The 15,197-nt window shown below is 38.8% G+C and overlaps 1 protein-coding gene across 5 annotated transcripts in view; it reads left to right on the top strand.

Moving 5' to 3' along the window:
* LOC149255275 (beta-amylase 2, chloroplastic-like) overlaps positions 1 to 15,197 on the top strand; it is a 322,686-nt gene that overhangs the window by 290,490 nt on the left and 16,999 nt on the right. For 3 of the 5 annotated variants that reach the window (XM_089460447.1, XM_089460446.1, XM_089460448.1), the window contains one exon: positions 616 to 1,289. In XM_089460447.1, the coding sequence (XP_089316573.1) occupies positions 616 to 644 (29 nt within the window). In that variant the 3' untranslated portion in view covers positions 645 to 1,289. Of the gene's footprint in view, positions 1 to 615; positions 1,290 to 1,424; positions 1,680 to 15,197 lie in introns of those variants that run through there. The other 2 variants (XR_016267216.1, XR_016267215.1) reach the window with 2 other exon arrangements.

Raw genomic sequence — 15,197 nt, forward strand, 5'->3', positions numbered from 1 at the left:
ATGTTAAATTAGAGATGAATCTCTTGAGAGAATATTCGACTTAACAACATATGTTTTGCCATGCCACAAACTAGATTATGTCTGTAGAACAATATATCCTCAGATTTGTCAAGCAACTAAAATTGGTTATAATCTTTTGAAAAAATCTATTGTTTGTCTTACAATTTGGGAAGTTTCTTCTGCTTATCGATACAATGGGAAAAGTTGCAAACATTCCAGGCAGAGATTTTTCCTGCCAAGCTGTATCCTCTCTAATTACTTCGCTTAGATTGACAATGATAACATCGTAAGGGGCTACAGCATATAAAAAAGTCCAAAATTAATATAAATTGACGTTCTTATACAAAAACAAATAAGAGAGCCTTTGTTTTCACTGTGCTTTGTAACAATTGTTTGTCATTACATTGTGGAAAAATTGGTGCAATTGATTTAATCCTGTGAAATGAATTGGTTCAGTATTGTTGTTAGCTAGGGACATGGGCAATGCAAAAGCAATTCCTTCCTGTTATAGAGGTTCCTTCAGCTTACCATAAATATGCACCGGAGAAAGGTATGTTATTATGTTTTAAATTACACCCATGAGAGCTGACAAAAGCTACATTGCTGGTTTGACAGGGGAAGCAGTCCTCAATCTCCACGTATAAAAAACATCAGCAGCTTTCTCCAGGTCAGCGTCAAGGGATCCCAACAAAAAAAGTATGTATATTGTAATTAATTTTTTTGTGTTAATAAAAGGAACTATTCCAAATCCAATGATGTCGAGAGCATCTTCCACAATAGAGTCATAGGAAACCATGAGAATATGTTGCAGGTTGGCCATAATTTATATTTTACCTCTTCTTAGATGGAAGCTGTCCACAATCGGACAATGGGAACTTTTATAAATTGCACTTGACTTTTATAAAATGCTGGACTTGGATAGCAGCGGTGAAAAGCTAGATCTATCCATTGGAGTCATTGGTCTTTAATTTCTATAACTTCATGGTAGTGAGAATGCTGTAAAATTTAAATCCTCCTTTGGATTCTTCACATCGAGGGTATATGGTAAGGAGTTATATTGTTGTCATATTTTCTTTGAAGGTAAATCACGGATTGAACCATGAAGCTGCACTTAGTGTGAACTTACAACTTAAAATATATTCAAGAAAATCCGGAAAATGTGGAATTTGAAAATTCTTTGTGTGTCAACAAATTCTATTTTGAAATCTCACCATAAACTTGTATACGAGTTGCAAATTTAAACCATCAACTCATCAGTTTCACCTTTGGCAAATATATGGTATTAGGTACCCATAGAGTTCACCGAATATTGATTATATGAAACTGTAGATTCTTTCATATGCTCTCTTGATAGTATTGCCTGAAGCGGACAGGTAAAGCTGGCTAGATTCGGTAACTAAGTCCTTTTCTAATCACTGTAGCAGACTTTGCAGGAACTGTAGGGAAGATCACTAGTCGATTGCCATTTGTATAAAAAAATCAAATAAACATTGCTATAAATGATGGTAACTTTTAAGATGGCTAAGTATGCCACTCGACAAAAGGGTTTAAAGTTCAGTATGTGAAGCAGAGCATGATGGTTAACTCCTCACGTCACTACTGCAATTCTAAACATGCAATTGCTTTACTATTCATCATGTAAATTATAGAACTTAATGGTTCTCCAAGGGGAGGTTATTCTTTGTATATAATTTTTATGATATGGTTTTAATGATACTATACATGTAATTGCGCTAGCCTTCATGATGTCTATTATAGAACTTAATACTTGGAGCGCCTTCATGATGTATATTATAGAACTTAATACTTCTCCAAGTGGGAGGATCTTTTCTTCATATGATTTTGAACGGGTGGTATTAATGGCACTTACAAGTGAAGGATTATATGTTCTGAAACATGGAATATTTAATTTTTTATATTTGTCACAAAATTGTATAATACAAGCGGTACAGTCAAAGCCAGGGAAATATCTATTATATGATCCTAGAATTGAGAAACATAGATATTTCACGCTACCTTAATAAAGCAATTCCCAGGAAATAGATAAAAAGGATACCTTTTTGGCATGTGATTCCAAACCAAGCAAAACTTGAGCTTCATATATAGAGGGTGAAAATGTAAACATGTAGGGATTAGGATAAAGAAGATTAATGTTATAATTGGCCATTTTAATTAGGCAAAACAAAAAACCAGGGAAATATCTATTATGTGATCCTAGAATTGAGAAATATAGACATTTCACGCTACCTTAATAAAGCAATTCGCAGGAAATAGATAGAAAGGATGCCCTTTTTGGCATGTGATTCCAAACCAAGCAAAACTTGAGCTTCAAATATAGAGGGTGAAAATGTAAACATGTAGGGATTAGGATAAAGAGGATTAATATTATAATTAGCCATTTTAATTAGGCATAACAAAAAATTAGATAGAAAGGATGCCCTTTTTGGCATGTGATTCCAAACCAAGCAAAACTTGAACTTCATATAGAGGGTGAAAATGTAAACATGTAGGGATTAGGATAAAGAGGATTAATGTTATAATTGGCTATTTTAATTAGGCAAAACAAAAAATAGTCAGTTGGACCTTGGTTGACTTGTGAGGACTGTGGTGGATTGTGTAATATTCTCAATTTTTTGAGCATGGGAATCACTAAGGAATTTTGTCAAATTTTGGTAATATTAATTAGAAGGGCCAAATATTAATTTTATTGTAGAAAGGTGAAAAATCTATTTCTATTGGAGAATGGCTGAAAATTATTATTTTATTAAAATGGTGGCAAAAGCCACTTAGTGGGAAATGATCCCACCAATAAAACAATATTGAAAAGGACTCTAGAAGCATGGGGAGAAATTATAAAAGGAGAATGGACTCATTTGTTGAACATTTTTTGACAATAATACACTTCACATTTCATCTTCTCTTGGAGTTGTTTAGCACAAGAAGAGAAGTGTTGTTTAGCACAAGAGTTTCAACCAAAACTCTGCCCTCATTTCGGAGAACTTGGATTGTCTCCCTAGTGAAGAGGTTGGGGAGTCCATTTTCGGGCTTCCACAAAGCTTTATTGGCAGGGGTAAACTAGTTCTGCACACTTCCTGAGCACAGAGGCAGCTTGTGGGCCATCATTTGGTACAACTACAGAGGGCTGATTGATCCAGCTAATTTGCATGTGAAATTCTCATTTTGAGGTCAGAGTTTGGTGACATTTTACATTGTTGGAGTTGGGGATTATTTGTGGGCCAAATTTTTCAATTCTAGCAGTGCGCAGAGGTTCCTAGACAAAGTCTGGGTAAGCATTGAGAGAGAGTTGATTCTTGGAGCAAGGGGTTGGGAAAAAGGTTGGGTTTCCGTAGATAAATTTGTAGAGGGGTAGGAGGAATTTTCCAGTGGTGATTTTTGGGGGAGATTAGTGGCAACATATCCCAACAGTGCGTGTAGCCTTGCGAGAGAGCCACTCACACTACTTGGAAGTCAAGTTCATGTGCCAGAATTAGCCCAAATCTTTTCTGGGTTTTTGTGGGTTTTGGGAGAGAAGATCAGGGCTGAAATTTCAAATGGATCTAGGCAGTTTTCGGGCTGAAAACCCGCACTCCTTCAATAGTTTGTTTCACTAGTTAGTTGGGTAATTCACATCACTTGGTGGGCTTGATCTTGGCTTGGAGTTAAGCCAAACCATTTCTAGGTTTTTGTGGGTTTGGTGAGAGGAGTTCATGGCTAAACTTTTAGAGCATTCTGAGGAGTATTCAGCCCTATAAAAAACATTCCAGCCAACAGTAGACTATTTTAAGTAGTGCATAGATTACTTAGGGGACACTTCCACACTTGGGGTTCGAGCTATCTTTTTTGTGTTTTTCTCAGCTTGCATAGCAAGATCATGTTCTATCATTTCAACTCATTTTATGTACCCGTTCTCAGTATATTAATAAAATGGCTCAGAATCTTTTGCTAGTGTCTATTGTGTTTTGATTTGGGTTGTGATTCCTTGTCTATTTTGTTGTTCCTTGTACATTGTTTTGGTATTATTGTTAATTTTTCCATTAGGAATATTACAGTGGTATCAGAGCATGATCTTGGCTAGTTGTGGGGAAGCTAGCAAGATCATGGAGGTGTAGGCATGCATGCACAGTGAATGGTGAAACTATGGACATTCTAATGACACAAGAAAGATGGAGTACACAGAGAATCATGGAGGAAATCAATAGAAACAATGAGAAACTCAACAGAAACAATGAAAAACTAAAAGAATTATTGGCCCAGTTGAGTAGCATTAAGGGGATAAACTAGAGCCATCTTCATTTTATGACAAAGACCCTAGAGATAAGCATGCCACGGGGGTGAATCCATCCACATCACATAGGGGAGATTAGCCGAAGCAGGGCATACAAAATATGGTGGAAAAATTAACTATCACCAACTTTGATGGTTTAACTAGGAGCTATGTCAGAGAGTGGGTGTAGAAACTAGGCACATACATCTTGTTAAACCCCATGAGAGAGATGGATGCCATTAGGTACGCCACTTTGCATTTAGAGAGAGATGCCACAGAGTGGTGGTACCGAGAGCTGATCACTTTAGGTCCTGCAGGCATCACGTCCTACACAGAGTTCACACGGAGGATCATAGATAGATTTGACCAAAAGGACACCAGACCCCCTCAGAGGGAGTGGATAGGACGGGGACAGTTAGATGATGAGACCAGGAGGGACCTCCGAGGGAGGAACTTTTGCCTCACAAGTTAGGAGTCGTGGACCCTAGGGTGCAGATACACTAAGGGAAAGGCCCACTACATGGAGGTGATTCCTGACATCGAGCATGAGAAGGAGATTGTGCATGAGGTAAATAACCCTGGTGATTACGAGGAGGACATAGATCAGCTAGTGTGACTCTAGAGTCACCACTATTGGAGAGCACATTGATGGTTCGAGTTGAGACAATGGCAGAGAGAGTAGAGCATGCTCCCATAGGGCCATCCACTGATGAGGTGCCAATAGGCATAGAGGTTCCCAGATTCGTGACAAAGTTTCCAGATGGCAACCACCCATAACAACATGGAGAGCGCATAGAGGGGCGTGAGCTAGATGAGGATGTTATGCATGGCGAGTTATCTGTGGATGGACAATTAGGGGCCCATGTTGAGCCCATGGTGGAGGAGGATTAACAACCATCTTTGGAGTTCGTTGTCGATGAGGAGTAGACATATGCATTTGTAGCCAGCAAAGCTAAAATACTTTCAAACAACAACCCTCTTCAAGCATACATAGATGGAGCATGCATTACTGTTAGGTTACCTATGCACGTTGAAGAGAGAGAGGTAGAGTTACCTAGACATATCATATATGTTGACCAAGCCAGTGAGATGAGGTGACATGAGTTGCGCAAGGCGCAACATTCGCATGGTGGAGTTGTTACGTACTCAGGGGCTCTTGCATTCAATCCCTCTCGTGAGGTTGGGTGGCGAGAGGTATTGAGTTGGTGCCTAGTGGAGTGGGCTAGGCGTTCGAAGATGTCCATGGCCAAGAGCATAGTTCAGCAAGTGTTGTGGATTGCCATAGGAGCTCGAGGATCAGATTACAATTGGGATCCAAGTGGGATTTCTCGTCGCATAATTAATTTGATTAGTGATGGCTTTAATAGAGTTGTGGATCCAATAACCAAGTGCACTAACACTTTCACATCCCCGCCAAAATCTCAATCAGCACGAGTGACAGGATGGATTGACAGGGAAGCATGCAAAATCTATGAGTTGTCCTGGCATGATGGCCATGCATGGGGGCACAGGATGATCAATGTACTCTGGCAGGAGCAGGTAGGAGGAGGTGGCATCGACAGGCCACCCGACAGGGTCTTGAGTGAAGACGATGTTCCTCGATTGATATACTGGGCGCAAGGGTCAACAAGGATTAGCGCAACGGTGACACCCCCATGGGCATGTGAGGAGCTACGTTGCTCGGATTTATCAAGACATATTGGGAGGGGTGATTCGCATTATGGTGGATTTACTAGTGGAGGGACGAATACATTGGCACATACAAGACACTTGACGGTATGGGGAGACACAACAACAGGTGTTGGTATCTAGTAGTGTACAAAGATATGCCACATGGCATAGTGCTATGTAGAGGTGTACAGGGATACATGGTTGTGTGTAGCGTGTATGGTGTTATGTTGACCACACTTTGTCAACAGTCCAAGGAAGCAGAGTACAAAGATGTGAAGAAAAATTTTCAAAGCTCAAAGTCATCGGCCAACATAATTATGTCATTGTAAACCCAATTTCTGCAAGTTGTATTGTAAATGATGCTAGTATGATCGTTTAACTATGTAACAACACTTAGGTAAGCCTATGATATTGGAAAATGATTTCATCCTAGGAAGTTTTTTAACCTCACCGAATTATGTGTGTTTCTAAACACGGATAATTGGTAGAGTTTTTCTTCCAGCTTAAAACCCAAAGCTAGGGTGGAATTCATTGGCAAAGTCTTAGGTGAGTCTTAGTGTTATATTGAGTCTATTATAAAAGTGTGTTTGGTAATAATTTTAGCACATTGGCTAAACTATTTTATTACAAGCACGTTTGGTTTCATACTAGATCATATTATGTCGCAGAATTGGGTAAATTATTGACGGTCTGAGTCTAAATATGTATTTCCTCTTTGAAGAGTTGATATCGTAAGTATTTGATGTAAAAATTATTTTAGTGCATGGTTACTCATAGACACCATGGTTAAAATATTTGAGGGTGGAAAAATCATTTAATCCCCTCTAATATCAATTAATTAATTTTTTTGGCTAACTTAAATAAAAATCCTAAGCCAAAAAATTAATTAGTTTTGAGTCAAAAATAATTATAGAGAATTTAATTTCTCTCCAAGTATAAAATAATAAAAATTCGTGGGTCAAAGAGAAGTCAATTTTTGGAGATCCCTCACCAAGGGAAAATGGACATTTTAAGAAAATTTGAGCCCTTGGACCTTGGTGGTTAAGTCAAAGTCAATTTTTTTAGGAAGTTAATCAAAAATATTAATTTTTGGATTAATAAAAAGTGAGTTTTAAGAAAAATTCGAATTTTTCCTCAAAATTAAAAATTCGACAGTAGAGATTAAAAGATGATCAAGCTATTTTCAACGATCGAGATTATTTTGACGAGGATCAAGCCAACTAATCATTATTTTCTACTTGGAGGAGTTTCTCTAGATAAAGAAGTTATTGAGTTTCTATTTGATATCTTTGGATGATGTAATTCTCGATGCTTGTATTGAGCTATTGCTCTGCTCGGAACATTATTTATCATAATAGAAAGACTTTAGGGTTCAGTTCATGGTGTTATTCTTCTCCTAATATGTGGTATGTGTTAGCTATGTGTGATCCTATATTGTGTTGAATATTTTTAATAAATTGTTATTTCATTTTTTGATGATAAGAACATTCTATTGATACATGTTATCTTAGGTGATCTAATTCACTATATGATCTAACAATTTCACTTTGATAAAATTATAGAGATTTACAAGTACGCTAGCCCTTCGGCTCCAAGTTCATAGACTGTGGAGAAAGCCAACTATGTTTGGGCTTTGAGATTTCATTGTGGTAATTGATTTTGCAGGAGGGTTTTGGCCAATATCTATTTTTTCGAAATTATTCATCCATTGCTATTTATTCAAAAATATTTCTCCATAATTATTATTTTGTAAATATTATACATTTGTAAACTATTTTTCTAACCCATTTTATTTTGCAGCACTTGGGTATTTGGGGTTTTATATTCTTGTACATATATTTGGGGTTTGGCATTTTTTTATTCATTTGTGCAGGTGGATTTCAAATTGCTCAAGAGAATTTTGATGGTGTTTTAAAGCAGATCAAAGCCTAGGAAGGCAAGATCTATCCTTCATCCATCCCCCAACCTCAACGTCCAACCTAAGAAGGGAGGCCATCTAGCATTTTGTAGTGATTTTGTGGAGGAAGTTTGTGTTTGCAAGGTTGTCAAATTTTTTAGGCCCATAGGCCTAGCCATTCTCCTCCTTTGCCCTAGCCGTGAGGCCTAGAGGCCTTCTAGGCCCCTCAACCCCTCTCCTTTGCTTGGCCACAGCCCCTAAGGGGATTTTCCCTAGGTCGCTATTAACGACGACCCTTTTTAAGGCTTTTCACATATATGGCAGCCCTTTTAGGGCCTGTCGTGAGCCTTAAAGGATCTTTCCCTTGAGTCGCAGCCATAGAGGGGCCTAAAAACCCCTCGTCCCCCCTTCTTCCCCTAGTCGTGGCCCTGAAAAGGCTTATCCCTTAGCGGGCTAACCCTTTGAGGGCCTCTTCTACCTCATTGCCAACCTTTCGAGGCTTGATGTCTAGAGGGCTTCTCTTCCTTAATCGTGGCCTTCTTGGGCCTTCTCTGCCCTTATTCATCCCTCTATTGGCCATTTCTAGCCCTAGTGTTGGGGTTTCCTAGCCTTAGTCTATCATTCTATCCCTCATTCAGCCATTATTCAGTCATTGGTTTATTTTTTCATCTCTAACATTTGATTTTGCAGCAATTTTATAGCTAACTTGGTGGTTGCAGGTTCTCAAGTCTATTGGAAGCCTCACTAGCCATCTACAAGGCCATAAGGCCCTTTGGTTTGCACTCTAACCCTCTAGTTTCATCATTGTCATGATTTCAATTTCTGAAGTAGTTTATGACAACATTATATTTAAGGCCTAAACACATTTTTAATAAGGCTAAATTCACCTAACATTTCACCTAACGAATTGAGAATTAAGCCTAAGTCAATTTTGGTGCATATAAGTGGGTTTCTTGTGGACTGTTGGATTAATTTCAGATCTGATATGTTTGCTACAGCCACATAAAAAAACACTTACAGCAATGATAAAATCATATAGTAGTGGCATAATAACTAATTGGCAGTCATATTTCATCTTTACACTGTCATTTGCACTCATTGGGCTTACATCTCTTGGCATATTTGATCATTTTTTAATGTTGTAATAATAATTTGAGGTCTGAAATTTACTACATAAAGGTCTGATATAAATATTTTCAGTGGTGGAAAAAGTGTTGAGAATCATCTAATTTCACTTAGATCTTGTTTCTTGCATCATATGGATCTTGGATAATTGTTTAATTGTCTAACTGGGTGATTTTCTTATTGTTGTTGATCCATATTACATTTCTGCATCATTGGCATCTATTTGCACTCTTAAATTAACAAACATAAATGCTCTAAGTGAGTTGGTGATTTGTCTAAGTGCTCTAAGAATACATTTTGATTAATTCTCTTGTTTCTCATTGCTATCATTGTTATTAGATAAGTGGATACTCTGCTCTTGTGGATTTTGTAATCTAATACGCTCTTAAAGTACTTGATCAAGTCTAATCATAATTGTGATAAATGCCCCAGGCCGGATGGCTGGTCTATTGACTTTTTTATTCACTTCTTTGATTTGTTCAAAAATGACATTTTGAACATGGTTGAGGAATCAAGATTAAGCGGCAGTATCAGTCAATGCATTACATCCACTTATATCGCCTTGATCCCAAAAAAGGCGCTCTCTACATCTCTCTCTGACTATCGCCCAATCTCTTTATGTAATGTTTTGTATAAGACCATATCAAAGATTATAGCAATGCGGATGAGAAATGTCCTATCTCAGCACTTGACTCCAGAACAGCACGGCTTTCTCAAAGACAGGAACATATTAGAAGCGGTTGCTCTCACACAGGAAGCTCTACTGTTGGAAACACTGAAAGGGGGGTGAATCAGTGTTTCTTACTAATTTTTTTATTTTTTATTTTTTTAAATTGTTCTAGTGATTGCCAACAACATATATAGATATGTGTATGTATACACAAAACACAGAAATCAACAGCTGTAATTAATGCTTTTATTAAAACTCAAAACAGTGCAATGGAATAAATACAATAGAAGTATAAATCTGATTGTGAATAGTTGCCAAGCTCCAACTTGGACTTCAGTGAGGCTCCAACCTCCAGAGCACCAACTCTGTTTTGCAGTGGTCCTGCACTTAGGAGCACCTACCCCTAATGACTTCTGTCCAGTTTAGTTCTGAGGCTCCAACCCAACCTTGGTATAAACAGGTATGCTGCTGCACACTATTCAGCTGAGATTGTCTCACTCTTGCTCTCCTGCCTTCGCTGCTTCTACTGCCGCTACAGCCTCTGCTGCTTCTACTACCTCACACCCTGGTTCTTCACCACACCAACAGCAACAACAGTGCTCTGTTTTTACTGTTTTATACATTCTCATGCCTTTGTCCATCCGTTTCCGCTTACTCAATGGCTCTTTGGCTTCCTCCTCGCTCGCTTGAGCTTCGGCTTCCTCAACACTCGCTCGACCTTCCAGCTTCCCTTCTCCATTCGCTTTATCTTCCTCATGATTACCTTCGATTGGTGGTGTCACGAAAATATAATGTCGTCGCGGAGGTGTTTCAGCAACGTGGAAATATAATGTCGTCGCGGAGGTGTTTCAGCAACGCCGAAACTGGTGTTTCAGCAACGCTGAAACTGGTGTATCGGAAAATTTTTCACAAGTGTCGGTGTTTCAGCAATGGAGAAATTGGTGTTTCAGCAATTTTTCTCCAAGTTTTTCAACAATGTTCGACAGCTGCAGCAGCCTTCACCAGTGTTCACCAGCAACTTCATACAATGCAAATTTTTCACAAGTGTCGATGTTTCAGCAACGGAGAAATTGGTGTTTCAGCAACTTTTCTCCAAGTGTTTCAACAGTGTTCAACAGCTGCAGCAACCTTCACCAGTGTTCACCAGCAACTTCATACAACGCTTAACTACCTCTACTCTTGGCTCCTCTTGGCTCTGTGTGCTCCTCTTCTTGAATATTGCCATATTGACATCAATGACAATTTGTGTCCAACAATCTCCCCCTTTGTTATTGATGGCAATATTTTTCTGCTCTCTCTCTCCCCCTTTGACATCAATGGCAAAGGAATGCATACAGACTCCCCCTATCAACCTGCTCCCCCTGTCCTGCTACATCTTTATGAATGAACTTGAGTGATGATAAAGAAATAACCCCCATCTTTTGACGCAGATGTTCGAATGCTTCTCGAGGAAGAGGTTTTGTGAAAACATCAGCTATCTGCTCCTTAGTACTGATATATTCCAGGACAATGTTTTGTTCAGCTACTTGCTCACAGAGGAAATGATACTTGATTGGAATGTGTTTGGTTCTTGAGTGCATCATTGGATTTTTGCTGAGACTGATTGCACTTGTGTTGTTACAATAGATGGTAATTGGTTGATTTGTACATATGTCGATATCTTTTAGAGCTTCCTTCATCCATAGTATCTGAGTACAACAGTCTGCTGCAGCAATATACTCGGATTCGGCTGTGGATAATGATATGGATGACTGTTTTTTGCTGAGCCAGGATACCAAACAGTCTCCTAGGAAGAATGCATTTCCACTAGTACTTTTCCGATCATCTATACTTCCAGCCCAATCAGCATCGGTGTATGCAGTTACAGTCAGTGTTGAGTTCTTTGGGTACCAAAGACCGAAATCAAAAGTTCCCTTTAGATATCTGATTCTTTTTACAGCTAATAAATGGGATTGTTTGGGAGCAGATTGAAATCTTCCCACCATTCCTACTGCTTGCATTATGTCTGGTCGTGCAGCTGTTAAGTAAAGAAGGGTTCCGATCATTGACCTGTAATGAGTTGCATCCACTAGAGGGGAGTCATCATCTTTGCTCAGTTTGCAGTTGGTGGTCATAGGTGTGCTCATGGGTGCACAGTCCTCCATTCCATATTTTTTTAGTATGTCTTTTAGATATTTGGTTTGAGATATACACAATCTTGCTCTGGTTTGAGATATTTGAAGTCCAAGGAAGTGGGACAGCTCTCCTATCATTGATATCTCAAACTCTTTTGACATGTTTTGAGAAAATTCATGGCTCATTTCATCATTATTACTAGCAAAAATCAGATCATCGACATAAACAAGAGCAGCTAGTAACTTACCTTGATCTGTCTTTATGTATAGATTACTTCCAGCCACTCCCTTTTTGAAGCCTTGTTGTTGTAGGTAGTGATCCAATCTTGCATACCAAGCTCTAGGAGCTTGTTTCAATCCATATAAAGCCTTTTTCAACTTACAGACTAGGTCCTTTCGTTGTCAAATCAAAACCTTCTGGCTGCTCCATGTAGACTTCCTCTTTGAGTTCCCCATTTAGAAATGCTGATTTCACGTCCATTTGATAGATTTTGAATCCTTTTGAGCAAGAAAATGCTAAGAACATCCTGATAGCTTCCATATGGGCCACTGGTGCAAATGTCTCTTCAAAGTCAATTCCTTCAATTTGTGAATAGCCTTTGCAGACAAGTCTTGCCTTGTTTCTGATAACCTGTCCTTCCTCATTCATCTTATTTTTGTCCTTTGGACGAGGTACCAGCTCCCATGTCTTGTTCTTCTCAATCTGGTACATTTCTTCTTCCATTGCTTTTACCCAATGAGGATCCTTGCTTCTGCAAATGTTTCTGGTTCTATCATAGATAGGAGGGTAATGAATTTTCTCTTGGGTGAGGTTGTTATCCTTCTTCGGGTCTGCACACCTTCATCTCTATCGCCAATGATTTGTTCTTCTAGATGGTATCTTTCAATATACTTCATCTTTGAAGGGGTATGAGGTGGTTCTCTTTTCTCTTCTTCTTTAGGTTCTTCTTCTTCAAGGAGAAAGTCATCTTCATGTTCTTCAATTTCCTTTACTGGAAGTTCTTCATCAATCTTTACATCAATGCTTTCCACTATTTTCTTTAGTTGATAATTGTAGCACTTGTAAGCCTTGCTCCGTGTAGAGTATCCAAGAAATATCCCTTCATCAACCCGAGAATCAAACTTTCCGGGTGAGCCATCATTTATTTTTATGAAACACTTGCTTCCAAATATCTTGAAGTACTTCACTGAAGCAGGTCTTCCTTTCCATAGCTCATAAGGAGTTTTATCACAATTTGGTCTTAATTGAGTTCGATTCAATGTATAGAAAGCTGTCCCTACTGCTTCTCTCTAGAATTTAGGCTGTAGGTCTGCTGCTAATAGCATGGTTCTTGCCATCTCTTGGACTGTTCGGTTTCGTCTTTCAACTACCCCATTTTGCTGAGGTGTTCTGGCAGCCGAGAATTCCCTTTTAATTCCATGAATATTACAGAACTCACTAAATTCGTTTGATGTGAATTCTCCTCCTCTGTCTGTTTTGAGGCACTTAATTTTTGAATCTTTTTCATTTTCTACAAGGGCTTTTAAATTCTTAAAACACTCAAAAGTTTCAGATTTATACTTTATGAAATATATCCACATCATTCTAGTATAATCATCAACAAATAACACAAAGTACCTTTCTCCTTGGAGTGCTTGATTTCTAGTTGGCCCACACACATCAGCATGGATGATCTCCAAGGGCTTCGATGTACAGTGTTCCTTTGTCTTGTGGTTGGTTCTGGTCTGCTTTCCATGTTGACATGGACCACACACTGCTTGATTTGGTTTGAACAGCCTTGGGATGTCTTGTACAGCTTTGATCTTGTTGATATTGATCAGATTTTCGAAACTTGTATGTCCAAGTCGCTTGTGCCACAACCAACTCTCATCTGTCTGACTCAAGTAGCATTTATTTTCCTGAGTCTTGTTCAAAATGTAAATATTGTCTGGTGTTCTCACCCCTTTTGCCACAAGTTTCCCTGAGGTAGAGTTCCTTATTTCACAGTCTTTGGTGCTGAAAACAACTTTATGTCCTTGATCACAGATCTGGCTGACACTCAGGAGGTTGTGTTTGAGTCCGTCAACCAGCAGAGCATCTTGAGCTTTTCCTTTTCCATTTATCAGGGTAACTGTTCCTTTTCCTGCAATTCTACCAAATCCGCTTCCAAAAGACACATTCCCTTCCTTTTTGCTCAGTGAGACAAACTTCCCTCTGTCTCCTGTCATGTGTCTGGAGCACCCACTATCTACAAACCACTGGTTTCCATTATTTTGAGCATATAGAGCCAGGCCGCATTTGTCCATGCTGGAATTCTTTCTACTTGTCTTTCTTCCTTTAAGTGGGCAATCTTGCTCATAGTGTCCAATGTTGTAGCAGAAAGAGCAAATCAGATCAAATTTGGTTAAGGGATCAAATGAATTGAAGGTTTTGATTTGTCCCTGCCTTTTGGGGGCATATGAGTTGATTATTCGGTCCTTTAGCTCTGTCTTTTCATTTCTGAGAGCCATACAATGTCTGGCTTGATGACCGAAATTTTTACAGTGAAGGCAATGTCCAAGAAAGATGGTATTGTACTTGTTGAAGCAACCATGGTTTGAGTCGATTTCCTTCCCGGGAATTACTTCTCCCTCGTTCTTTGGATTTTTGATGGGCCCTTGGTGGAGTACAGGTTTGTATTTGCTGTAGTGTCCATGATTCGACTCCACATTCTTCTTTGGAGTAATTCTTTCTTCATTCTTGGAATCTGGGATGCACTTTTGATAACATACTTTTTCATCTTTTGGATTGCAGGAAAGTGCATCGGCATATCTTTTCGCACTATTCTTAGTGCTTGAGGATTCTCCTTTGAAACCTATTCCAGACTTGTCATGTTGAGGTTTTTGATTTTTCAAAATAGTCTCAAGTATTTGAGAGCTTTTACAGCGCTTTTTAATTTGCTCCAACTCCTTTTTCAAAGATACTATTTCGGCCTCACGTTCTTCACAAGTCTCTTCTTTTTCTTTAAGCTTTGCTTCCAAGAGATCTTCTCTCCTTCTTATTTCCTCATTTTCCACTTTGAGAGAAATGATTTTGTTTCGTAGTTTCTCATTTTCTTCAATGGCGCTTATTAACAGTTCATCTGCATTTCCTTCTAGCCCTGAGTCATCATCATCTGTGAGTGCCATGAATAATGCTTCTTGGCTTTCATCATGATCACTTTCCTCATCTGATTTCTTTTTGATGACCATAAACTCATCCTCATCAGACCCATCTTGCTTGGAGAAGAAGTTTTTCTTATTGAACCCTTTCTTTTTATGTGCCATTCTTTTAGAATTTCCTTCATCATCACTGTCATGTTTATGAGGACATTTTGCTGCATAATGACCTATTTTACCACATTTAAAACAGATAAGAGGATACTTGCCTTTAAGCTTAGATCCTCTCTTAAGCTTTCGTACAAATTGAGCCAATTCGGATTCCACATCAGACTCATC

This window comes from Pinus tabuliformis, chromosome 7 (assembly GCF_031772625.1).
Source record: "Pinus tabuliformis cultivar Carrire ecotype Pingquan chromosome 7, CPIR1, whole genome shotgun sequence".
NCBI classification, from domain to species: domain Eukaryota; kingdom Viridiplantae; phylum Streptophyta; class Pinopsida; order Pinales; family Pinaceae; genus Pinus; species Pinus tabuliformis.